This window comes from Nannospalax galili, unplaced genomic scaffold, assembly GCF_000622305.1.
Source record: "Nannospalax galili isolate Female #2095 unplaced genomic scaffold, S.galili_v1.0 scaffold680, whole genome shotgun sequence".
Taxonomy (NCBI): Eukaryota; Metazoa; Chordata; class Mammalia; order Rodentia; family Spalacidae; genus Nannospalax; species Nannospalax galili.
The window spans coordinates 2,170,081-2,196,179 of record NW_008348218.1 but is presented as its reverse complement, the minus strand read 5'-3'; the positions used below and the strand labels follow the sequence as shown (position 1 = coordinate 2,196,179).

The 26,099-nt window shown below is 37.5% G+C and overlaps 1 protein-coding gene across 5 annotated transcripts in view; it reads left to right on the top strand.

Moving 5' to 3' along the window:
- The window catches only part of Nrg1 (neuregulin 1), a 206,820-nt gene that overhangs the window by 61,947 nt on the left and 118,774 nt on the right, over positions 1–26,099 (top strand). For all 5 annotated transcript variants that reach the window (XM_029569261.1, XM_029569254.1, XM_029569252.1 and 2 more), the window contains exon 5: positions 894–944. In XM_029569261.1, coding sequence (XP_029425121.1) covers positions 894–944 — 51 coding nt within the window. The remainder of the gene's footprint in view (positions 1–893; positions 945–26,099) is intronic.

The following is a 26,099-nucleotide window of genomic DNA, read 5'->3' as shown; positions in this document are numbered from 1 at the left end:
AAGGAAAAAAAGAGGTATGTGAATTTCTCCATGCAGATGCTGTAGTGTAAGGATTTCATTATCTGACTCCAGTAGGTGTGTTAGGAAGCCGAGCTTTTAAATTCATATGGTGCTTCTCTAGGGAATTTAGATTGATTTTATTATTTTCTGATATATGACTTGAATATAACATTCTGGCTGTTGAATTTCAATTTTTCTTTAATACTACGTTCTTTTGAGTTCCTAGGAGTGAAAACCCTTAGGTCCCCCATTTTCCCTCCATATTTTATGATTTGTCAGTACTTAAGTACTAGTTTTCCTTACTTGATCTTTGCTACCTGAGCAAATTTTGCTCCATACGTCTTCAACTTTTTAAAAATTTGTTTATTGAGCATGCTTCCATTTCACCCTACTAACTGTTCCAGACAGCTTTGCACGAAATTAGTTTAGCACTGTGTTTGGTTAGGATGTTTACACAGATACAAATTGCTTGAAAATATTTTCATTGTTTTTTAATTGCATGCGTGAAAGTTGGTCATCCTATCTGTGCATGGTTGGTTTTCTCTTTAGCTTCAAGCCTTGAAAGATAGTCAAGAAAGAATTGACTATCTCACCAGTAGTGTGGACTTGCTCAGAATAACATTTCTCTGGAGTTCATGTCATAATTAGCATGCAGGTTACCTTTGTAGATGGACTCTCTCCATTTCCCTCTCTTTCAAGTCTTGGCCGTAAATAGCAGAGATAGGTCTTTGTGATCTTCGAATGGTGTGTTTCCGGCTGTCTTGGAAATGCCTCAGCTTTGCTGTCTTGCTGCATCTAACACACATTTTCTAAGGTGATTCCCTAGCCAGACAAGTTCCTAATTTTAAGTAGCATGATTCAATAAAGCTTCATTCCACTTTTGTGTTTTATAGAGTCTCCCATTAGAATATCAGTATCAACAGAAGGAGCCAATACTTCTTCATGTAAGTATATTTAAATACCTCTGTTCACCAGGTTTTAGCTCAGGTAATATCTTCCTCCAGTGAGCATGTTCACATATATGCTCGGCTTCTACTGAGATGTAGTGTATTGAATCTGGGGCAAGACCATATTTCTGTTTGGAATAGAAACGGCCTCTTACTATGCTTCAGATAAACTAGATGCGTCCTTCCTGCCAAAAACAGTAAAGAGTATTACATGACACCACATGTGTGTTAGTTTCAGAAAAGTCTAATATCTTTGAATGTTGAAAAATAATTGCAGAGCGTCTAAGTGCTAGTTTGTGGTAGTTTTTTCCAGCTTGTCTTGATATCTTCAGCAACTGCCAAAGACATTATACCCAGCTGTTTGGGGCTTGTATTCCAGATTTCCTCATTCTCATATTACAGTCTGCCATGACAGAGTGAGGAACTATATATAGATGCCCTTAATTCAAGTTTGATAGCAAGTGACTAATTATAAAAATGTTTGAAAGCAACTCCCCAGGCAAGAGCTCAGATTCATTTTCATCTGTTTAATGTGAAATGTGCTCTGTGCTTTGGACTTCGTTCACTGTCAGATTGATTGGCGCTTTGTGTGATACCAAGGGAACGTAGCGAAATTAACAAGGATTAGTAAAAATAGTTCTGATACTTATTAAAGAGTAGTAATAAATTTTGATATAAATCAGGGAAGCATATTGGATCTTGACAATAAGACTTAGACTCATTTTTCTCCTTATTTTAGCTCTTTATTTAGAACCTCTCTCTTTGATGAACTCTTCAATAAATACATGTTCCCTGTGTTCTACCAACCTTGACAGTGTATTTAAAAGACAATATTTTATGTGCTTATCAGCATCATAGAAAACCAGAGGAAACACGACACGTTTTGTAACTTACCTTGTTTTGTTGATCTGTTTATGTAGACGACATTTGAGAGCAAAGCTTTTCCAACAGGTTTGTAGAGGCAGAACTGAACTTATGTGGCATAAAGCATCTTTTATTTTCTGAGAGTACAGCACAGTAGTTGAGCAAATGCTTAGCCTGGATGAATCTCCGGCTTTAATCCCCAGCACCCAAAACAAAACAAAAATCTGTTATTGCATGAAAGTTAGTATTATAACTATACAAAGCATAATTTAACAAGCTTGATGGCAGCCATCTAAGAAGATCAAGTGGGAAGTGAAAGACTAACAGGAGCTACATTGTCTTCTGCTGTGTTCTAAGGCCCTCCTTACATACTCAAATGATAATCCCTACTAGAAAATATTGGTACTGGGTTCTACTTATAGAACTATTACTACAATTACATGGGTTTTTTATATAGCTAACACTGCGGAATCATACTGAGCATTGCTTTATTTTTTTAAAAACAAAAACTATTATATACAGGAAATACTGGGTTTTCTTTGGGCATTTTTCTTCTGAAAATAATTTCTCCCCTTTATCATTAGAATAAAGTCATTGAAACTCTTGTAACTGGAGCCCTTCATGGTATCATTAATGGGGTGGTGGATGCTGTCCTTTAAGCACATTTGAGCAGTTATGCAATAGAAAAAATACTTCTTTAGGTTTTCCAGAGTTTTAGGGAACTAAAATGAATTGCTTAGTTTATATTTCTGTTCACTGCAGTACTATCAAGAGAGAAACAATTTTGAAATCTGACTCTGCTTTCTTAATGCTCAACAGAGTTAATTCCTGGTATTTAGTAATGATTTAAGACTAAGTAAGGTTTTGTGTACCGTTAGGTTAAAGTGTTTCTGTTGTCATTTTCACACATCACTCCCTGCTCTCGGCATGTTCTTAGTAATATTGAAGTAATTAATGGATGCATTTTAAAATATTTTGTTTATTATTTTTATTTTATGCATATGAGTGTATTGCCTGCATGTAAGTGCACCTGTGTCCTACAATGCCTGTGGAGATCAGAAGAGGGCACCAGATCCCCTGGAACTGGAGTTATGGATGGTTCTTAGCTACCATGTGGGTGCTGGGAACTGAACCCAGGACCTCTGCAAGAGCAGTCAGTTCTTTTAACTGCTGAGCCATCTCTTCAGCCCAATGAATGCATTTTTAATTAATCACATGAAAATATAACCTATAATTTGAAAATATAAACCAGTAGTGCAGGCTTCTAGGCCTGGGCATGGTTAGAAGAGTACGTGTGATGTGAGTCTCAAGACTCATTTCAGGGAGTGGTGGTTTCTGCTACAGAAGAGCTGGGAGAAATATCTCTCTACTTAGTGAAGGCCAAAGGGGAAACTGGAAGACTCAGCAGTAAAAATAAATTAGACTTAACAATTCAAATAGATTTAAAAAGTCAAAGACAGAGGAAAAGGTCAGATAGGTCAGAAATAATCAGGCTTGAAGAATATAGGCTTCTTTCGACTTCATTTCAGCTGGAAGGGTGACACTGGTAAATTCCTACATGTAAAAAATGAACTGTGCTTTTGTAATGCAATCATGCCTGTGTGACCTTCTTTATTTGAACTCTTGACGCTGATATTTTCTAAATAACTAAATTCCAAAAAGCCTTCCTGAAGTAGTGTGACTTCAGCAAACATTTTGTGTGTTAGAACAAATCCATGTTCTTTTGGGGTGAGTATCAAAAAGAAAAGGCAACCTATTTCCCTTTCAATTCTTGAGATGCACATAGACGGCCTTCTAGGGAAAGACTGTTAATGTGGGCTGCAGCTATGTTCATGTTTGTGTATGTGCAGGTGCATGTATGTCTAGCGGTGCATATATTTGTGTGTGCGGGTACATGTGAAGACCAGATGACAACCTTGAATTTTGTTCATAGGACCTGTCCTCAGTTTTTGAGACAGGATTGTTCATTGGCATGAAATTCAATGGTCACTAGGGATACATTGTCTCCCTATCCATAGCACTCGGTTTACAAGTGCACCCCCTGCCCAATTTTTTTTAAACATGGGTTCTGGGACTAGAACTCAAGTCCTCATGCTTACGTGATAAACACTACTACTTAATTGTCTTCCCATGCTGTATTTGTTTGTATTCTTGCCTCTGCTCAGAACCCTGCCTGGGATGCCAAATCTATCTGACACCAGAATTGTCTACTCCAGAAGGCTTCCTTGACTATCCCAGACCCAAAGTTCTTCTCTCTTCTTTAACTCACAACGCACTAGAAAAAAAAAAAAAAAGAGGGGAGGAAGAGAAGGGGGAGAGTAAAGCTGTCTACCTAGTTATGGGGAATAATAATGCTGGCATTTGAATATGTTTTCTTCTCGTCACTGTTTGTCTTCTGGCTTTCTGCTTATCCAAAGTCTCTCATCTAATCAATTCATCACAAGCACTTTTCCTGCACCTGTTATAAATATATGTTTTGGGTTTTATTTTTCCAATAGAGAAAATCTAACCTAAATCTTGCACACACCAGGTAAACTTTACTCCAATACTTCTAGAAAAAACAGTCTTTAAAACTCTACAATAGGGGCTGGAGAGATGGCTCAGCGGTTAAGAACACTGGTTGTTCTTGCAGAAGACCCAGGTTCAAATCCAAGCACCCACATGGCAGCTAACAACTGTCCTTAACTTCAGTTCCAGGGGATCTGACAGCCTCTTCTGTCCTCGCGGTCATTGCATGACACGGGTGCACTTACTTACATGCAGGAATAACATTCATACACATAAAATAAAAATAATAAATATTATAAAAAACCCTCTACAGTGACGGGGGGAGATATAGGAGGGTGCCATTTGGGATGTGGATATGCAGATGAATATGATTATTTGTGATCTTCTGTATGAAATTCAAACACAAAAAAATCAATCAATAAAAAAATGAGTTCTATTTGAGGAGGAAGCATAAAAATTTGCTTCATGTTATTTAGTAGAGGTGAAAAACATTACCACTGAAATCTACCTGATGACCTTATATCCATGCTCAGGTGCCAAGGATTTCAGAAAGTAGCCAATTGTGACTAGTAATAGTCAGATATATAGAGATTAGAGATGCATGTGCGAACATCTAAGTCTTAGTAGCATTAAAAATGAGTTTTTCTGTATGAAACATTGTATTTTAAAAAGAAATGAAGATCTTTCTTAAGGTTAAAACCTCATTCAATCTTACAGGGAAACAAACCTCAGTCAATTTTATGTCTTACAGGGTTTATATTGAGTACAATATTGTGTAACTGTATTAATTCAACAGTGAACCTAAAATTTTACAGCCAATTTTGAAAGAGATGCATCTTTGCTCTGGAAATTGTTATTGAATATGTCAGTGCTGTTGTAATGAAATGTTTCTTCTAATCATGTGGTTATTAAATAAATAATTTTCAAAAATGCTACAATAATTAAGAAATAATTCTTGACTAGAAGTTTTTAGGATTTTAGGGATTTATTTTTCTTTTTCACCGCTTACCAATTTTCTCACTTTTTTCATTGAATTTTAAAAATATGGGTAAAAAATTCAATTTTTTCCTTCCCCATATGAGGCAATTTAACAATTTATTTTATTTTATTGAATTCTAGCAATTTTTATATAATATAATTTGATGGTATTTAGATCACCTCCCCTATCCACACCTTCCCTTAATGCCCTATTTAATTTAATATACTCTATTAATACATAATAAAGCTTATAGAGTCAAATTTATGTTACCAAATGTCCTTCAGTATGGGTCCATACACTGGAGCCCAGTTACCCCACCAAGAGTCCCATCCTTGAAAGAGAATATTTCTGTCCCTCTCAGAAGCCACCAGTTGCCAAATTTCCTTAGGTTGGGTTGAAGTTTCTTAACTACTTCCCTATGTCTATGCTAGAATTTTGTCTGCTTTGAGCTTTCATGAGACAATTTAGAGTAACATTATGATAAAGAGCTTCCTTATTTATATCTTATTGTATTTTCTGCAGATAAAGTGTGTCTGACTAAAAGTGCTGTGAGTAAATGTTCAGTAAATGTCTTATTACATATACTGATGGATTTTAGAAGGAGAACTTGAACCTTACTAAACAGACAGTAAGAGTATCTGTTTCCTTCTTTTACAGAATCAGCAAAAACATAAGTGGATTGTTTAGAACAATCTTAATGACTTCTCTCAGAAGTGCCAGCTGCCACTGACCCCATTTTGCAAACAATTCTCTTAAATGCTATAAAAAGTGCCGTTTTTTATAACAACTACTTTACAAATTTAGCTCTGTCCATTCCAAGTTAATACATCAATGAAAAAACAATAAAGAGAAGTCTGATGAAAAGGAATAGGAAAGAAAATAAATATGTTTCTGAAAACTAGTGTTGAATAATAATATGTTTCAAGTAATAAAAATGACAGAGACATTCCAACTTATTATTAGCCCATATTTTTGCCAGTTTATGCACCAAGTGTTTACATAGATAATGGCTCATGGCTCTCCTAAAACTTTAGTTCACTTTATAAATATTGTCCAAAGTCTCATAAGCAGGATTCAAACCCAAACAGTGTACTACCCTGCCTAGGAGTTTGTCACCTCAAAGTGAAGGCCTTTAATGCTTAAAGGAATGGAATTCTGCCAATGGACTGGAAAGCAGCCTTTAACATAAAGTGCATTGAGACTGTGTGTGATAGAGGAAGGTAAATTGAGTTGCTTAAACTAGCTAAGTTTGTATGATCTTAATGATGTTCATCAAAGAATGACAGGCAGACAAAATGGAAAGGATGCACTTTTCATGGACTTCGGCTCATGAGTCCTAATATGTCTCTGTGAATTACTGTGTGATCTTGGGCAATGTATGTAACTCCTTAACGCTCCCATTCTGTGTGTTTGATCTTTTCAACACGCTTTCAGAAGCATAGTGTGAGAAAGGAAATGGAAATGGTTGCTCACAGCTTTTCTCACAGGTGGTCACCCACATACCTGGAGGTGGGCAGGAATGTGGAAAATAGATGTGGCATCAAAGAAAGGAAGAGAAGCAAGGAGTCCTTATGTTTTATTTGAACATAGAAAATTTTACCCTTTTTGTGGGAGAAGGAAATGAGTTCGTGATTTTCAGCCTCAATGATGATGCCAAAAGTTCTTTGCCAGGAAATCCCTGTCATTTCGACATATTATTATTCCCAGCAAAGGCTGCATTTTAAAAGAACATATCCAGGAAATCCTCTTTGAAATCTCTGAATGAAACGAACAATTCAGTCTTGGATTTGTCACCTAATGAACTAGCTCTGAAGGAGGACAAATGTCTTTTGTACATAGCAGCCATTCTGTCATAATGAGATACAGCTTTCACACTTGAGACTAGTGCAGTGATGTATTGATTAGATTGGACCAGGTGTGGCTGGCCTGTTGGGACATTTAGAGCTATGATTCTTACATTCCTATCCCAGCTGTAGCTAGTATACCCAATTTAAGGACAGAGGAGGGGCTGGAGAGATGGCTCAGTGGTTAAGAGCACTGGCTGCTCTAGCAGAGAACCTGGGTTCAATGCCCAACACCCATATGGAGGCTGACAATCATCTGTAACTCCAGTTCCAGAGACTCCAACGCCCTCTTCTGACCTCTGTGGGCACGGCACGATGTGGGTGTGCTTACATACATGCAGACAACACACTCATAAAATAATAAGTAAAATAAATAAATAAGAAAAATTTAAAAATGGCGGAGGAAACTTTGCCAACTGATTCTCAGCTGGATAAATGGTATTTCAATTTCAGATCTCTATGGTGTTAAACTGGAATCTTATCCTGATGCACTGGAAAGCTGCTTTTAGTTGAATGCAAATTGTGCTTAGGTTTCTACAAACATGGCATTTTCAAGGGTGTGGTGGCTCTGCCCACTGTGGACAATTACAAATTACTATGGGTCATACAGCAATAAAATAATAATTTAGAATGGAAATTGGCTGTTTGGTATTGGTTCATTCTTTCTGATTGCTTAGTTATTGATTTTTTTAAATATTAATTACTGATTTTTAGCACAATGCACTGACTTGGAATAAGAGTTGAGGCTCGTATGTGATCACCATACATGTGTGCAGACAAATTATTGTCTTCATGTTCAGTTTACTTATTTGTCAGTTGCTATATCTTCTTTTTTTTTTCTGATAGGACTGCCTGTCAGTGTAGTATTATTCTTCAGTTTTGTCTTAACATGTCTGAGTCATTCAGTGCCTCCCATTGCATTCCACTGCTAGAAAAGATAACCTGCACATTTTTAAGTAATATTAACCTTTTCCATCTGGGTGAAGTTAACCTTGCACAAATTATTCTGTTGAACCAAGAAATTGTATGTGTACACCCGCACATGTTATCTATATGTACATGGGGCTTGTCACTCAAAAAACTGTGACTTGTCTAAATTCAAAGACTAAGTCATTAATACGGCAGAAATTAAATCTTAGTCTTCTGATTTCAGATGAAGGTTTTTTAATGAAAAGTGTTCAGAGAGCCACAAACCTAGCTTGAGGGAAGACCTTCTTTAAAAAGAAAAGCATAAAAATAGAAGTGTTATAAAGGCTCAGGAAAATAATCACATTTATCCTAGTTAGCCTTAAGCCAACTTTTATGAGAAAATGCACTTTCCACAATCAACCAAGTGATGAACTAGACAGAAGAACATTCTTAGTTGGAGTGCAGTTCAAGGCCTTTGTGCTATAAAACCGGGGAGAAACTGTTGAGCTAAAGCCATTTGAAAGGTTTGGTTATTTTGTTTGGTACTGATGTGGGTCTATTTCATTAACACGCTGTTTACAGAGATGGGCATCATCTTAGAGGCATTGTGTTAAGGGAAATCTGATTCCCACTGAATGCTCAAATCTTACTCTGGTAATTCAGTGCTGGGCAGACTGTTCTAGGCCAAGTGATAATTCATTGCATGCTTTCAAAGTCTTGGAAATAGTTTATATGATAACTACATTTGGCAACAGCAGTTTATCAAATACGGAGCAATTGCTTCTCTACATTTCATTATTTTGGGGGTCTTTTACTGGAATATATGCTTCCATTTCTTGATAAAAATCTTACTTTGGATATCAGCTGGGAGAGGAAAAGATATCTTTTTTGCTGTTTTTGAAAGTTCACTCTTTCATTATCACATGTGCATTGACAGAGCACAGTCTCCTGCTTCCATCCCCTGTATGGTGGTAGCCATTTGCTCTTTTTAAGTGTGGGCCGTTCCAACCCCACTCTTCTTATTTTTCAAGAAATATACATTACTGTGAACTACGGTCACCTTATGTGATGTGAACACTGGAACTTACTCCTGTGTTGTGTCTTATACTCTGGCCTCTCTCAATCCCTCCCTCTATCCTTACCAGCTATTGAATATGACTACTCTACCATTTTTATTTTAAGAGAAATGATAAAACTGTGGGGCTTTTAATCATGAATCATGGAGCAGTAGAATGTACTTTTATGTAAACATTTTTTTAAATGTCTAAACAGTAAAGTGGAGTTAAGAGGACAGAGCCAGAGAAGTGTCCGGGGAGCAGAGCTAGGCTGCGACGTCTCTATAAGCTGAAGTTGGTGGCGTTCCTGTTGGATTTTTCCGTTTTTAAAATCTAGGGATCTAAGAAGTAGAACATGGGAAATAAGACCTTTAAAGACTTCTAAAAGTTAAAAGTCAAAAAAGCTGGAGGAAATACTGAAAAAAAACAAATGCACCAGCAAACTTAGAAATATGGGTGAAACTTTAGTGTAGGAGTTTCCCAATAGCAAGTGGCAGAAATTCTTATCGCAAGATCATAAATATGAAGAGTGCACGGGTTCAACCAGAGTAATCAGCTGGTCCTCAGGCTTTATGCTTTCTTCACTACAAAGGTGAGTTTCATTCTCTAGGGGTTTCTCTGCTTTACAGGAACACAGTTTCTGGCAGCTCTAAGCATAAATGCGCATGTCCCTGTGGCTTTACAGTCTTAAAAGGGAAGGAAGTCTACCCCTTATCCATGCAGAAAATTTTAGGAATGCATCTGATTGGCTGTAATCACATCATGCTTACCTCTCAAACGTCTAGGAATATGATGAGGGCCCCTGAGTGGGGGCTGGGCACAGATCCACCCTCCAGTGTGCTGGGGTGAAGTGAGAGCAGATGGGCAAAGCCCTGGGGACCCCACAGTAGGTTCATTAACAGAAGAGAGATCAGCATCAAGAGAAGGGGAAAGTACTACCAGTCAGTATAAAACAGTCATCCACTACCAATGAACCAATAGCCTCCAAAGAGTCAGGAGACAGCTATCACGAGGAGAGAATTGAAAGCGAGATTAAAATAGATTTTTTTTTAAACACTGTTTAATTAAAACTCCACAGTAGGGTGACTACTCTGAGGAAAATTGGAGCTAGAAAGCTAAATTACAATCTCATTTTTAGAAGTCTCTTTATTGTTACCTTGGAGGTCATTGTACTAATTCTCAAGGATGTGTTTTGGTCGGTATTTATTATAATTTATTTTCTATTTTCCTGAGACAGGGTCTCCCTGTAACCCCAGCTGGCCTGGGATTCACTAAGTAAATCAGGCCAGCCTCCATGCCACAGAGATCCTCCTGCCACTGCCTCCTAAGTGCTGGTATTAAAAGTGTGCGCCACCACACCCGTCTATTTAAAATGATTTTTTACTGATACATAGGATCATAAGAGCTATGCATAGTAATGGGCAATGTGAGGCATTCCTGTATGCACACAACACAGGATTCATCTTGTTAAAATAGTGCCTCAAACTTTTTCCAATTCATTGTAAAAAATTCCAAAATCTTTCCAGATTTTTAATATGTACAGTGTTTTATTGTTCTCTGTAGTTGATTACTGTACCATATTTTACCATAATGTCTTGCTACTGTGATTGATTAAAATTCACTGACTGGCCACCCTCTCTCCACCCCTCCTTGCTACTTTCTACAGCCTCTAGTAACCACCATTCTGTTCTCAACTCCTCTGAGATCAATGATTTTTTCCTCTTTGTATATAAGTGAGCCTATGTAGTACTTGCCTTTCTGTGGTTGGTTTATAATCCATCTTCTCTTTTTTAAATCGATGATAACAGATAACAGAAATTTTGCAGAATTGACTTTTTTTTTTTTTTTTTTTTTTTTTTTTTTTTTTGGTTTTCTCGTCTGTTTTGGTTTTCTAGAGTAATCGGGTATTGAAAAAGTTGTTCCAACTGCTAGATAAAAAGCACCATAATATAGAAAGTGCAGCAGGTGTGGCTGAAATATGAGCTAACACTTAATTACAACTTTAACAGTGTCAGTCAGGGACATCACCATTTAAACCTAAAAGCCTGAAAGGCTCAGGCGTTGGTCTGGAGCTGGCGCCTCCCACTTTAAATCATCCCCCCCCACTCCCCTCGTTTCACTGCTTCCAGCATAAGCCCTGCTGAGATGCTAATTCACTTCTTTAAAGAAGGAGCTTTGCGTTCCGAGTTCAGCTAATCACCAAGGAGCTGCTGGAACAGTGTTTTTCACTTCATCTCTCAGTCTGCCAGAGGTCAGCAAAATCTGAGAAACCAATTACACAGGCTCATGTGGGTTGTGGCCCAAGCTGGCCTCATCTCCATAACATGCTCATATGTAGGAGATTTGGTGTTTAGGTTGAAATTGTTCATAAATTTGAGCTCACGTGCTCACAGCCAGATCATTTCTTTGAAATAATCAAAAATTTAATCAGCCTTTGTTTAACAAATTTAAAGCAGTTAGATAATGTTAAGTGTTCAGAAAGTAAGGTAAGAAGAGGCTGAGTCACAGCTGAGACCAAAGCAAGTGAGTACCGAGTTTAGGATTGAATCCGATGTCTTTATTTCTGCTCTTAATCCCTATATCTCTGAAACTTTGTCTCTTTGTAAATAAATTATGCTGTTTATAGTTAAGTTACTTCTGTGGTCCACCATGATGCTAAGGCAGTGTGCACGTTTCCTGAGTTCTGGAAGAGGCTGGTGGGAAAGTGGAGATGGAGCAGTCCTTGACTGAAGCAGTTTGCTGTGAAAGGCCAGCAGTGGTTAACTGTACCCATTGGGTATAATGACACCCAGTCACGACACAGAGCAGAATATGGATGAGGCGAATTTTTTTATGTCAAATTTTAGAAAAAAAGAAGAAAGAAAAATCATTTGCAATGTGTCATTTGAAAAGAAATATAGAGAAATATATATATATATATATATATATATATATGTCTTTAAAAAAAATTAAGCTAGTTGTGGTGGCACATGCCTTTAATCCCAGCACTTGGGAAACAGAGGCAGGTGGATCTCTGTGAGACTGAGGCTAGCCTGAGCCTGGTCTACTTAGTGAGCTCTAAGTCTGCTAAGGCTACAGGGAGACCCTGTCTCAAAAGACCAAAAAAATTGTAGTTGAGTGTTTTGCTTTGTATGCAAATCTCAGTTCAGTAAAATTACTCTTGCATTAAGAAATCAGCATCCTAAAATTTACTTAAGAGGAGATTCCATAATTTTCCATTAAAAGCAAAATGTTAATGAGGATTAAGAAGTGATAGAAATTAATTCACATTAAGGAATGTCTTGAGCAGTTTGAGAATTTAGAAATTTCGCCAGAAGCTTTTACAGAAGCAAATCGCGGCATCATAAATTGAATTGCTATCAATTGTCCAAGACTCTCTCTGGATACAGTGATGGACTTCCACAGACATATCCCAAAGGTGTTTTATTTAGGCTATGTGAAAAGATATATGGAAAGGTTATGATTTCTTAGTTTTATTTTCACTAAACATTAAGACTTCTTGTAGAAAAAAATTCTAATGATGATTGAATTGACTCAAAAGAAAAGAGTGGTGAACTTTATCATGTGTACATGATTATGATGGAGTGATGCAGTGTGGTAAATGAAATAGGGAAAGGAACTAATCTGCTAAAGCTAATGATTGTAAAAAAACTAAAAGCCAAAATTTGCCTTTTTGTTAATTCATCCCTGATTTTCTTAAAATTCACTTATTCACTTATCTGACTGGGAACTTGTTTTCTCAGAAGCATTGCACTCTGCATATCTATTTATTTTCATTTTTAAATGTGGAAACGTTCTTCATTGGAGGATGCATACTTGTTTTCATAATGACCTGTAGGAATCTGCCTTCCCTGTGGGGTTATCACGAATTGTTGTAGTTGAGAATGTATTTATGAGCTGGTTGCTGTTCCTCTCTGTGGTGCTGAAGAATTAACTTGCTTGGGAGTAAGGGATTTGCCACAATCCTGACAGTAAGGTCATTTACATTTTGTTCTCATTAAAATAAATACTACCAAAATAGCAAAGATAACTTTTACTAAGCACCTACTAAGTGTCTAGCACTTTAATATGGCTTTAGATATGACTAGTACTATTACTCAGTTGAAGAGAATAGCAAGATTTGCAATTTAGTATTTGTCAAAGCTGTGCAACAAGCCGGGCAGAATCAGTGCTCAGTCTTGCCTTTCTGTGTTCTTTTTCCCACATAGGCATAAGGCATAAGGTGAATGAGAAAACTTTAGAGAGCTTCTTTTGCGACCTCTGTATACAGAGGCCATAAAATGCTGTGTTGCTTTAAAAAAATGCTGCCTCCCACCTGTGAAATGATTACTTGGACCAAATTAGCTCTATGAATCAAGGTTTCTAAGCCAAGTACAGAAGTAGATGTATGAATTTGCTATCATAAATTCCTTTTATATGTTTCCAAACTAGAAAGTTGTGGGCACCAATTTACATTTCTTTGGTTCTAGAGTCATTTAGAAGGAATACCTTGAGTCTCTTCCTCTTTCCCAACCCTACACATTTGGGATGGGATGATAATAATGAGCATTCTGTGGTAGATAAAACAAGCTTGCAGTAGGAATCTCAAGTTCCTCGAAGGGAAAAAATAAACATAATTAGTAATACATGTGTAGCCTCCACTATGTCCTCTCTGGTTTGGATGGGAACTTTCAGATCATTTTTGAGACTGATCATTTTTCAGGCTGATATATAAGGTTATTTTGTTTTAAGAATTCATATAGTAAGTTTTTATTTATGTGTGTTTAGAGTGACTTATTTTGTCAGTTTTTAGAGTGTTTTTATTTTTTCTGAGAAAGATATAATTTTTAACTTCTGCTGTGGTTAATAGTTGAAGCGTGTTGCCTTTTTTTGTGTTGTGGCGTAAATTCCAAGTGACTGACAATGATGGAACAGAAAATGAAGTCTAAATGGCACTATCTCAAAATCTACTTAAAGCCATGACAGGTACCTGTCTGTAGCAATATATCAGTTTGAGCATGTGAAGAATGAGAAACTGTTACTTACTCTGCCTGAATACCTTTATTTAAAAATCCAAGAAGGAAAAATCAAATGTTTTCTGGGTCATTACAGCAGTAATATGGATTTCTAAACAGGCTGCAATATGAAAATTATGTATTCGTGCCCTTGAATGTCATACTGAGCATCATGCTTCTTTTACACTAGCTGTAATTTCCAGTCTGCCTACAGATACTACAGTAACATTTTAAAAAGAATGTATGACTCTAATTTAAAAAGCGGGTACTCAGAAAAGATAAGGCACACAATATTAATTAGGATTGCAGCTCTTCTGTGCACTTTGACACAGAGCTCGGTGAGCTTTTGAACTGTGTCTGGGCCGAGATCTCAGGCCTCCCTCCAACCCTCGAGGCTCTTCCTTTTTAACATTTGTTATTACTTAGCTATTTTATTTGGCAGGGACCCCTTCCATCTCATCTTCTAATGCACTGGCAAGATTCCTATTGTCAATAGCTTTGAGCCTAGTACTGCGGGGGTAAGCTGCACAGTCGAACTTTCTAGCCTCTGCATCCTTATAAATAATGCACTTTCTTTCCTGTAACCACATGAACCCTTAGATTTTACTGGGCCTTTCTTTGTTAGTAAGGGTAGAAGAGTGGGGAGATGAACAGTGGTGGAGATAGTTGTAGGCAGTTATTATCACTGATTAGAAGCTGAGTCCATGATTTATGCATTAAACATGGGGTTCATGCTAATGGAATGCTTATAGTATTTATCATAGACATAAATAAGATATGTAAAAAGAATATCTTTGCTGACTAACTGTATAGCTGAGTCCACACAGATAACCCTGAAAATGTTAGTTTAAGATTGCATGACCATCTAATGCTCAATAATAGACCCAGTTTACTCAGCACTTTAAAATTAAAAAATCTCTTTTAGTTTATAAGGAAAATACTGATTATTGGGATGTGTATACACTATTCTTAGGATTAATAAGGAGATACTGGATATATCATCTAAGATTCCAAGTATCCATAGTCTAACAGTAATTGTGTGAAATAGCAAAGGAAGAATGCAACGTTATTAACAGTAAAGTGGCATATCATTTTTAGATTCAAAGTGTTTATAAACAAGCATTGATATTTAGTTTTTGAGCATCTGAGAAACTGATGTTTAAACAGGTTAAATTAATTTTTAAAATAATAATCATCACAGATATGTGGTTTAAAACTTTACTTCCAAGCCAGGCAGGGTGGCACACTCCTTTAGTCCTAATACTCAGGAGGCAGAGGCAGGTGGATCTCTGTGAGATCAAGACCAGCCTAATCTACATAGTGAGTTCCAGGTGAGCAGGGGCTACAGGGAGATCCTGTCTGAAAACGACTGAAACTAAACCAAACCAAACAAACAAACAAATAAAAACTAACAAAATAAGTTACTTTCAAAGACTGGGTTAGAGCTCAGTAGTCGAGCACTTTTCTAGCATGTGCAGGGCCTGATATTTGACCCCAGCTCAACCCTACTTCTGAAACACGCACACACACACACACACACACACACACACACACCCCACACCACACAGAAATGTTGGTATAAAATAAGAATCTTGGGGCAGAGGAAATGGTGCAGTCGATAAACTCCTTGCTCTGGAAGCATAAAGACCTGACTTCAGATCCAGGCACTCATGTAAAACGTTGGGTGTTGTGGCTCATGCCTGTAATCACAGAACTGGGACGTCAGATACAGGTGTATCCCTGGGCTTTGCTGCCCAACCAGTCTGACCAAATGGTCAGCTCCAGGTTCAGAAAAGGATCCTGTCTAAAAAAAAATTAAGGTAGAGAAATATTGAGGAAGACATTCAGTATCAAAATACATGTGCACACGTACGTGTGTGTGTGTGTGTGTGTGTGTGTGTGTGTGTGTGTGTGTGTAATAAGAAAATCTCTTTTTCACCCAGTATCTCAGTATAATAATATGCTATTTTGTTTTCTGGACCTGCCATCATTGTAGCTTAACATTAAGATTATACTCTAGGAATGGAAATTTAAATTGATTTAGTTGTTGAGTGAGAAACTCATTGCTCTGTATGAACTTTGTGTGTTTTCACCATAATTAATTAAAAGAAGGAATAATTATATTTCTAAGTAGATAAAGGATATGAATTCAGGGCATTTTATTATTATTTTAATTATGATCAATTTATCTCTGAGCAGTTCAGACATTCATGAGAAGTAATGCTTATGACTTTAATGGTAGAGATTGCCATGGCTGTCTTTAGCTTTTGGCAGGCCAATGATTTTGTGGACCTAAGTTGTTATGCAGAACTAATGCTTAATCAGAATCTTTGGTACTCATTCCTTCAACTCACATCCGAGTTCCGTATTAATTAAACCAGTTCAGTTCCTTCCTACCTTCCTCCTTCCTCCCTCCCTCCCTCTCCACTTCCCCTTCCCTCCCTCCCTCCCTCCCTCCCTCCTTCCTTCCTTCTTCCTTCCTTCCTTCCATCCTTCTGTCCTTCCTTCCTTCCTCCTTCCTTCCTCCTTCCTCCTTCCTTCCTTCCTCCTCCTTCTTTCCTTCCTCCTTCCTTTCTTCCTTCCTTCCTCCTCCTTCTTTCCTTCCTCCTTCCTTCAGAGTCCCTCTTTGGTGTTCCTTCCTTCCTTCCTTCCTTCCTTCCTTCCTTCCTTCCATCCTTTCTTCTTTCTTCCCCTGTTTTCTTTTTCTTTACTATATTTTCTTTATTTTTATATGTATGAGAGTATTACCTGCATATATGTAAGTGTGCCTGTTTCATGCAAAGCAAAGCCCTTGTAGACCAGAAGGGGGCATCAGATCCCCTGGAACTGGAGTTACAGATGGTTATTAGCCACCATGTGCATGCTGGGAATAGAACCTGGGTCCTCTGAAAGAACAGCAAGTGTTCTTAACCACTGAGCTACTCTCCAGTTCCTCTTTTTCTTCTTTTAAAGATAGATCTCATTTTATAGAGCAGAGTGTCCAAGAACTCACTGTGTATCCTAGTCTAGCCTTGAACTTGCAATGATCCTCCCGCATCATCAGCCTCTGAATTTGTGGGAATTGCAGACATGAAACCACCATATCTGGTTCAGAAATTTTATGAAATTAATACATTTCACTAATAATTCAAAAATGTGATCAACTGGATTTCGAAACTGCATGCTGGCACCACGAGTTCAGAAGTTCTAATTCACCAAATAGATAATTACAAAAAGGGATTGATGCTTTATTTTATTCATTTTAATCTAGCCACTAAAACATGTTTTAAAAGTAATCAACCTGTTTTATCATATTAGTACAGTAGCCAAGTCTGTTTGGTTGGGTGTTTTGTTTTGATGGTTACTGAGAATGGAGACAGGTGCATTATGTTCTGTCTGTAATTGTCCATTCACTCAAGGCCTCTTGTCCAGCCATGATGCCATCTGGACTGGAATCTCTGCATTTTTCTATCACTAGTCAAAACAAAACATTAGCAGAAGAAAACATTTTCTAACTGGATCCTAAGTGAAGGAACACCTCAGATGTTCAGACATGCATACAACAAACTGTGTTTCCTGACAGGTTCATTACCAAAAATCACAATGTCAGCCACACAAATAGAATCTATTATAAACCATGTAAATCTGTACACTGTCACTTCTGACTCTTTGCCTTTGTGAGAGGCTGAGCTTAAGAATGCTAAGTCTTTCACTAGGATAGGAGCGCCCTGGAGGCACTTTCTCTCTCTCCCTCAGTCTTAAATAGGGCCTGACTCATATTAGGCAGTTGCTAAATAACCCTTGAATGGATGGATGAATGGATGAATGAATGGACATTTTCTAAGTTCAGCAAGGATGACATTAACCGAGAATGTGTCTGGGGAAAACAGAAAAAGTATGTATTATAGAAAATAAATGGAAAAACCTGTGACCCAAGAAGCATTAGCTAAAGACTTAATCTTCCCTTCCACTTTAATCTGAGAAATTTCCAACTTCGTGTAGTTATTTAGTGTTTTCTGATACTGGTTAAATTTTGTTGGGAAAAACTGAGAGAGAACACATTTTCTTACAAAACTCGGAGTTGATGGCTCATCTTGTTGATGTCAGAAGAAACATGCATCGGAGAGCCCTCACACTGTTTAGTATGGAAATTTTTTCACTCATGTACTTACTTGCGATAGCATTTAAATGGGTTGCTTTTATCATAGCCAGAAGTCAGCCTCACAGTGTAATTGAGTAGGTGGCCCAGTGCTTGAAATAAAGCCCTTAGTTTGAACAAGGCACTGCACTGACCAAAGAAATAGATCTACGCAAGTCAGCAGTTCTATATGTGTATATGTTCTTAGCATCATGTGTTCTACTTTTTCTTCTCTCCACTCCCCACTTAAGTCTAGTAAATCCAAATAGAAATGTTATGGTACCACTCAACAGCAACAACAACAATCTTGTGTAATTCTTTTCTTGTCTTTTATTTTTGTTCTTTTTTGAGACAGTGTCTCCCCGTAGCTCCAGATGGCCTGGAACTTGCTATGTAGACCCGGTTGGTCTCAGTCTCACAGAGATCCACCTGCCCTAGCCTCCCAAGTGCTGGGATCAAATGTTGCACTACCACTCCCGGCTTAAATCTTATAAAGGATGGTTGTTTTCTAAAGGTATTCTTCCACGAGTCCTTTAAATGTGGTATAAAGTGCTTGTTCAGTAAGGAAAGGGTCTCTGAAGTCAGATGGCCTGGATCTCACTGAAGCTGAACAATCTTTGCTTCCTCTCCTGAACCTGTTTTTCCCATCTGTGAGGTGGAGATACTACTTTGCAGGCTGATTGCAAAGGGTGGTAAGGATTGGTGTATGTATTCTGCTTTGCAAAGTGTCTCACCTGCTTAATTTTTACTCAGCTCCTCCTTGTACTCTCTAAGGTGACTCAGATCTTACTACACTCAGAACTTGAGTGATGCCTTCTTTCTCCACAGAGCTTTCCTTCTACTTAAGAGAAAACAGAGCATAGTACAACAAAAGATTCTTTCCCTCACTTCATGCAGCCAGATGAACGTGCACAGCGCCTTCCATGTAACTCCCCATTTACTAAACATCTGGAAGACGGGATGATGGATGGATCGATCACTCAATGAACACTTATCTCAGTGCTTTAGAAACCGTAACTATTTTTATTATATGTAATGTCTAAACTTAAAATTTGAAATCTGCTTTTGGAATGCAGATTATGCCAAGGTTTTCCTTTTTCCCCTGCTGACTTAAAAAAAGAAGATAGTTTTAAATGCTGAGCATCAAAATTCTTAATTAATTTCTGAATGTTGGCTAAATTACAAAAATGCCATCCATTTCATATTGAGCAGGAAAACTCGAGCATCTAGCCCCAGTTTTCTGATGGTAAGATATTTTTGTATCCATTCAACATATTTTTCCTCCAGCTATAGATTATTGTAAAACTCACCTCTCTCCAGGAGCACACCTAACTCTCTATGATAGGACTAAAAATGCCCATGTTCATTGCACTTACCAGCTATTCTGATAGCTCTGCTGTTCATGTTTTTATTTTACAAATATCTGGATACCTTATAAAATTACTTAATTACTAATATTTGCGTCTGTTGATTCTTGGTTATCAGGATGTGAATGAGTAACAATAATTTAACTTTGATGAATCTTGACATTTCCCGTCACAAATTTCTGCTTTGGATCCTCTTTGGAGGTAAAAGAAAAGAATGGCAGCCACTTGTATAAGAGACCTTTGCGATGCCTTTGGTATCAGACAGTGCACAGCTGTGGACACTCAGAAAGCCACGGGCGAAGAGAGTGGGCTAAATTCAGGTACTTAACCTGCGATTAAGGAGATTTTACCTGAAGACAGGTTATTTGTCTGACCTCTACTGAGTAAGTCGTGGCAAAGCTGCAGGGAAGATTTTGAGAAGTACTTGGAAATATTTATTTGTCATATTTGAAGCCCATCTAGAAGGACTGTGAATCACTTAAGACTTCCCTCTTTTATGGCACGTGCACGGACACAGAAAAGAAGCACATGGCTGGCGCTTCCTACCCGGGGATGATATGTAAAGGAAGTACTTTTCCTGCTAGGTTAGGTTGCTGTGTGTGCCTCTTGTGAGTAATGGGATTTAGTTAAATACAGATGCTTTTAGAGAAGCCTTGTACTGCATCTCACATTTTCAGAAATGCATACATTATCAGTGTGCATAACTGTTACTAACTGTCACAGCTTGGGTGAGGTCCCTATTGATCTATGATGTAGTGTTTGTTAACGGACTGACAATTGGAAAGGACATGTTAAGGCTGAGAATATTCTGGACAATGCAAATTCCATTTATTTAACACATGGAAGCTTGCATCCATCCCTTCGAATTTTGTCAGTAATGTGAACTTAATGTTTCCCTTGTTCATAGTATTCATAGATGGTTCAGTTCCCTAGTGAGTGAAACATAGCATTCTGGAAAATTCCTTCTTAATAAATAAATGATTTTGAGGTGGTGTTGCAGAAAAAGCTCTTAATTCTTCATCAATTAATGGTCAGCCATACATACTTTATTGCCACTAGAAAGTGGTACAAAATGTTTGCATCTTTCATTTTTGACATAATTTTGAACTTCATTTTAAAACTCAATTTCTTAAAAATGATAGGAGAAGGTGGTGGGGGTGTGATGGGGTGTTGGTGTGGCAGAAAGGAAGCAGTCCATTACAAACTATTCAATGTGGAATTGGTAGGTTATTTTGTTTCTTTGATGTATCTGAGATTTTATAATAAAACTTTTAGATTTCCTGTAATGTAGCTGTGGGCAGAAACTACCATGAAAACCATTTTTTGAAAGATCTTAGGGGCTGGAGAGATGACTCATCAGTTAAAGGCACTGGCTGCTCTTCCAGATGATCCAGGTTTGAGTCCCACCATCCACATGGCAGCTAACAACTGTCCATAAGTCCAGTTCCGGGGGATCCGATGCCCTCTTCTGACCTCTGCAGGCATTGCATGACATGGATGCACTTACATACATGCAAGTAATACATTCATACATATAAAATAAAAATAATAAAATGCTTTTTAAAAAAGATCTTAATGTTTTATAACTGCTATTTGAAAGAATTAGACAGTAAACAAATTATTTAGACTTTACCACTAGCATTTCTTATATTTGCTTTGTGAAATGTATTCTCACTAACCTATCCAAAAACTTTATTTTTTTTATTTCTTTTCAAGGCAGTTGTATACATAGGACATTTTACTCCCAAATATCTAAGTGTGCATTGTGTGTGCATGATATTGCATTCTTATGAAGACTCTGTAAGTTGTGAATTATGCCAGCAAAAATTACATAGATATTTAAATATTTATTATCTTCATTGTATGTGTATGAGTGTATTGCCTGCATGTGTGTAAATGCACCCATGTTGTGCAATGCCCATGGAGGTAAGAAGAGGGTGTCAGATCCCCTGAAGTTATGGATGGTTGTTAGCCACCACGTGGCTGCTGGGAACCGAACCTGGATCCGCTGCAAGAGCAGCCAGTAATCTTAACCACTAAGCCATCTCTCTGTTCACCAAGAATTTGTTATTCTTAAATAAACTATCATATTTGGACCTGGGATTTTCTGGTCATATTTAAGAATAATTGGGTCATCAAATGCTTCTCTTGCCTGTTTTCCAGCAACCATTCCCTTGCCTCACCCAATCTGTCAGTTCTCTGAGCTAAAAAATGTAGAGCCATCTCTCTAGTTCAGAGATATGGACAGTTCTTTCTAGACCTAGTACGTGTTTGACCACTGCAATAATGATTCCTGCTCTGTGGTGTGAACATCTTCTTCTCTGAAGTCATACTCCATTGAAGTTTTTGGTACCCTCCCACAGGGACAAGAAATTTCCATCAATTACTGGTTTCTATTCTCTAGCCTGTCCTCAGGGAGAGTTATTGGGTTCTACAGCCCACCCATGATGAGGCCCTTAGCTTGATGACATGCTTTTGAAAACCTGTGTCTAAATATGAATCTTAGTCTCTGAATGTCTGTCAAAGGACTGTTAAGTAGACTTGTGTCAAAAGGTATCACAAGAGCATTAAATAGTGATCCTTGAAGTAGAAACAATTCTTGTGGAAGGGTCAAGGTAAGATTACTATTGGGGGAGGTGGTAAATGGGATTGAGTCTCAGCACAGTGGTGCTAGACAAGTGCTCTACCATTGGGCCATATCCCTGCACCCCCACCTTTTTCTTTTTCTTTTTGCCATTCATTTAATTTTGAGATAGAATTTTGCCAAGTTGTCTAGGACACAAGTACACTTACCTACATGCAGGCAATACACGCATACACATAAAATAAAAAATAAATAAAAAATTTTAAAAAGTTTAAAGACATAATCAAAATTGTTTACAGTGAAGGAAAGGGTTCTAGTCCTTGGGCTGAGGAGCACCATAGACGACGAAGCCAGTATTTCATTTTAAATGGGTGTTTCAGGTTCTGCGAGCATCAGAAGGCTGTACCTTACAACAGCCTGTTGGTTGATTCACTCAGAATGCAAAAGCAGATCTGGAAACTCCACACAAATTCCCACCCCCTATGGTGCAACTCAAGATTCCTTTGAGAAAGAACTATATAGACTTCAACTGAATTATACACGATATTTCCTTTGCCAATCCTTCATATTTAGAAATATGGACCATGTTTAAAAGTAAAACACTTCAGGCAATTCTATCCATGCTTCCTTTATTCTGGGCAGTTTGCAAGCATTTGTTACATACACTGGTTTCAGTATCTTCTGAGTAGCTGGGTTCTGTTCTGTGTAATTCATGACTGCCTTTACATGTGTGTAATAACCTCATGCTCAACTTCTCTGTTTTAAGCAAAAGATTTAAGAATTAAATGAACGTATATTCCTAGAGAATTTCCAATGAGCAATATGCTGTGCTCTATTCCAACTACATTTCTGAGTTGTTTAGCAATCATTTCATAGAGTAAGCTGGAAATCAGTTGAACTTTAAACCAATTATTAGTGCCTAAGAAAAGTCAAGTTCAGTTACTTCCAGTTTTGAAAGTTTCTCTAACTTGTATTAAAATGTCAGGGTTATGAGAGGTATTTTCCCCTCATTTTTAAGCACAATTTATTCTACTACACTCAAATGCATTCATCATTATTTTTGTTAAGTATGATTGCACTTAAAAGCCAATTTGTGTTTAAAAGTCAAATGACTTGTGTTTTGGTTAAATTTGTCATAAAACTGAAGGAAAAAAAAGACAAGAAAATCTCTATTAGCTAAGCTACTCTGTGCCCATGTCTTAAATATAACAGAATGTCAATGAAACCAAAGCAAGAGACTTTTGTCTAAGGACACTGAACCAGCATATATTGTTCCAGTAAACATCATAAATGACCATCCAGACACATAGCATATGGGGTGTCACTACAGAGAGAATTTCTTTTAAGCTTTCCTTCTTTCTATTGTATGTGGGTTCTCTCTGTCTCTCTGATTTATATTCTTTTTTATATTTGCTCACACAAGTTAAGCTCTGTATGGAGTACTCATGTCTTGGAGATCTTTCCACCATAGCTTATGCAGCCCTCTTTAGTGTAGTGTAGCCTTCATCTTAATGTATTCAACAAATACCTATTGAGTTACTCAATGGACCATGCATGTTTTAGGTACTAGGGAAATTAATAGAAGCAGATGGACATGCATGTTGTATAACTTAAATTCTGGAGATGAGTTATGTACTTAATTTTTTAAAATTCCCTTACAGGAATTACAGTGAATACAAGATACCTGCCCCCATCATCCATTGCTTATATTTCTTGAATATTCTAAATGGGGGGAATGGATGGAATTGAATAATGGGGCATAATATTTTAGGTATATAAAATGCATAAAAGTAAATGTTTTCTCGTAAAAATTATTTTGAACTGTCTCAATGACCTACCAATCTCTTATATCTTTTATTATACTTTTGAATTCTTTATCACAGAATATAAATTGTTAGTTATTTAATGTTCTATCTTACTTTTTTCTCCCTCCCGGCTCCCTGGCTCCAGAAAGTAAGAGATATCATGTTCAGTATTTCTGAAATCATGATATTCATGGTTCCCTCCCTGGCTCCCTCCCTGGCTGGCTCCCTGGCTCCCTGGCTCCCTGGCTCCCTGGCTCCCTGGCTCCCTGGCTCCCTGGCTCCCTCCCTCCCTCCCTCCTTCCTTCCTTCCTTCCTTTTTTTCTTTCTTTCTGTGCTGGGACTGAACCCAAGAATTCACACCCACCAGGCAAGCTCTCTACCACCAAGCTGTCTCCCCAGTCTCTGTATCATATACATCATATACTGATGGTTTATAGAAAATGCAACCTACGCACCAAAAGTCACATTACGTATGCTCAGCTCACCAGTAAAACCAGGAGTATAGAAAATGATTTCTTTTTAAAGTTCAGTGTTGGAGAAGCTGAAACCCTCATGAGTATAAAGTCTTCTTTCCACTGAATGGAAAGCCACTGAGTTCCAAAAGCTGTTCACTGTAACTTCAAAGAAAGTAACACAAAGTTAAAAATAAAATGATAGGGAGATAGTAATGTTAACTATTTCCGAATCAATTATTTTAGCATGTATACATGATTTGAATTGTCACACTTTATCCCATAAATATGCAGAATTATGTTTCATTTAAAGTAGTAAAATAAAATCTTCAAACATAAGAAAAGGAGTTTAACTATGATTATTAATATGGTTTAACTATTCACTTTGGTGAATACAAAGTAAATTATCCATTAAATTCAAATAAAAATTAGTATAAATAACTATTGCATACAACAGAAAGTACTTTCTAAATGACCCTGTATTCTAGGGTTTCTACTTGAAGGACAGAAGGTACTAGAGTAAATTGGTCATCCCATCACAAAATAAGAACACAGAAGTGCACTCTGTCAGTAGGAATCATCTGATGCTGCATCTCACAAAACAAGCTTTAAAATTAGGCAAAATTCACTTCTCTGCATTTATTTTAGTAATAGTGAAGCATGGTGTCTTGACTCCTCTTCCAGGTAGATACAGCATATCTGCCCCATAAACGAAATGGTTCTCTGTCTCCCTGCACCTTCGTACTTCTTGTGGACTGCCGTGCAGTCGGTAACTTTCTCTTTGGCTGAAGAGAGAAAATTTCAAGAAAAACAACCAAGTATTCATTCATTCAACCCCTCTTCTGATTGTAAGGGTCTATGATGGCTGATAGTTGATAGAATAGGCTAAATTCATTTAAGACATATTTGGGAACAACTATAAATATTTATAAGGAAGTATCTGATCAGGATCTCCCCATAGCCCCAGATAGCCTGGAACTCACTATATAGACCAGAGTGGACTACATCTGCCTGCTTCTACCTCCTGAGTGAGCTGGGATTAAAGGCCTGTGCCATCATGCCCAGCTTATACAAGGCATTTTAGATAGAAAGAAGAATTTAAAAATAATGCCCGCCAGTTTACTTGAGGAAGTATAGTCTATGTAATTCAATCTTAATTAGAAATAGAAACAAAAATAATGTAGCTATTGATTGGGACAAGTAGGTAATCACGGTTGTTACCTTCTAAGTGATTATATCACTTTTTCCATTTACATGATACACCTAAATTATAAAAGGACTGTGAAAACATGCCCAAGAAAGGATACAGTTAAGAAATCTGTGATTCAAAGCCAAATGTGATGGTGCATGTCTATAACCTCAGCACTCTGCAGGTGGAGGCAGGAGGATATCTGTGTGTTTGGGACCACTCTGGAACACATGATGAGTTCTAGACTAACCTGAGCTATGCAATGAGACCCTATCTAAAAATAAATGAATAAATAAATAAACACCCGTGTTTTGGAAAATAATGAAAGGCTACATGGAGGCTGAGGGGATGTTTTGGTCTGACATGTACTTTGGGTATTACTGGGCCTCAAGCTGACTACAGCTCCAACCCGTGCCACACAGAGCAGAAAAACCACTCAGCTGAACTCAGTAAACCTGCCGCATAGTGGGGTTTCGTAAGCTATT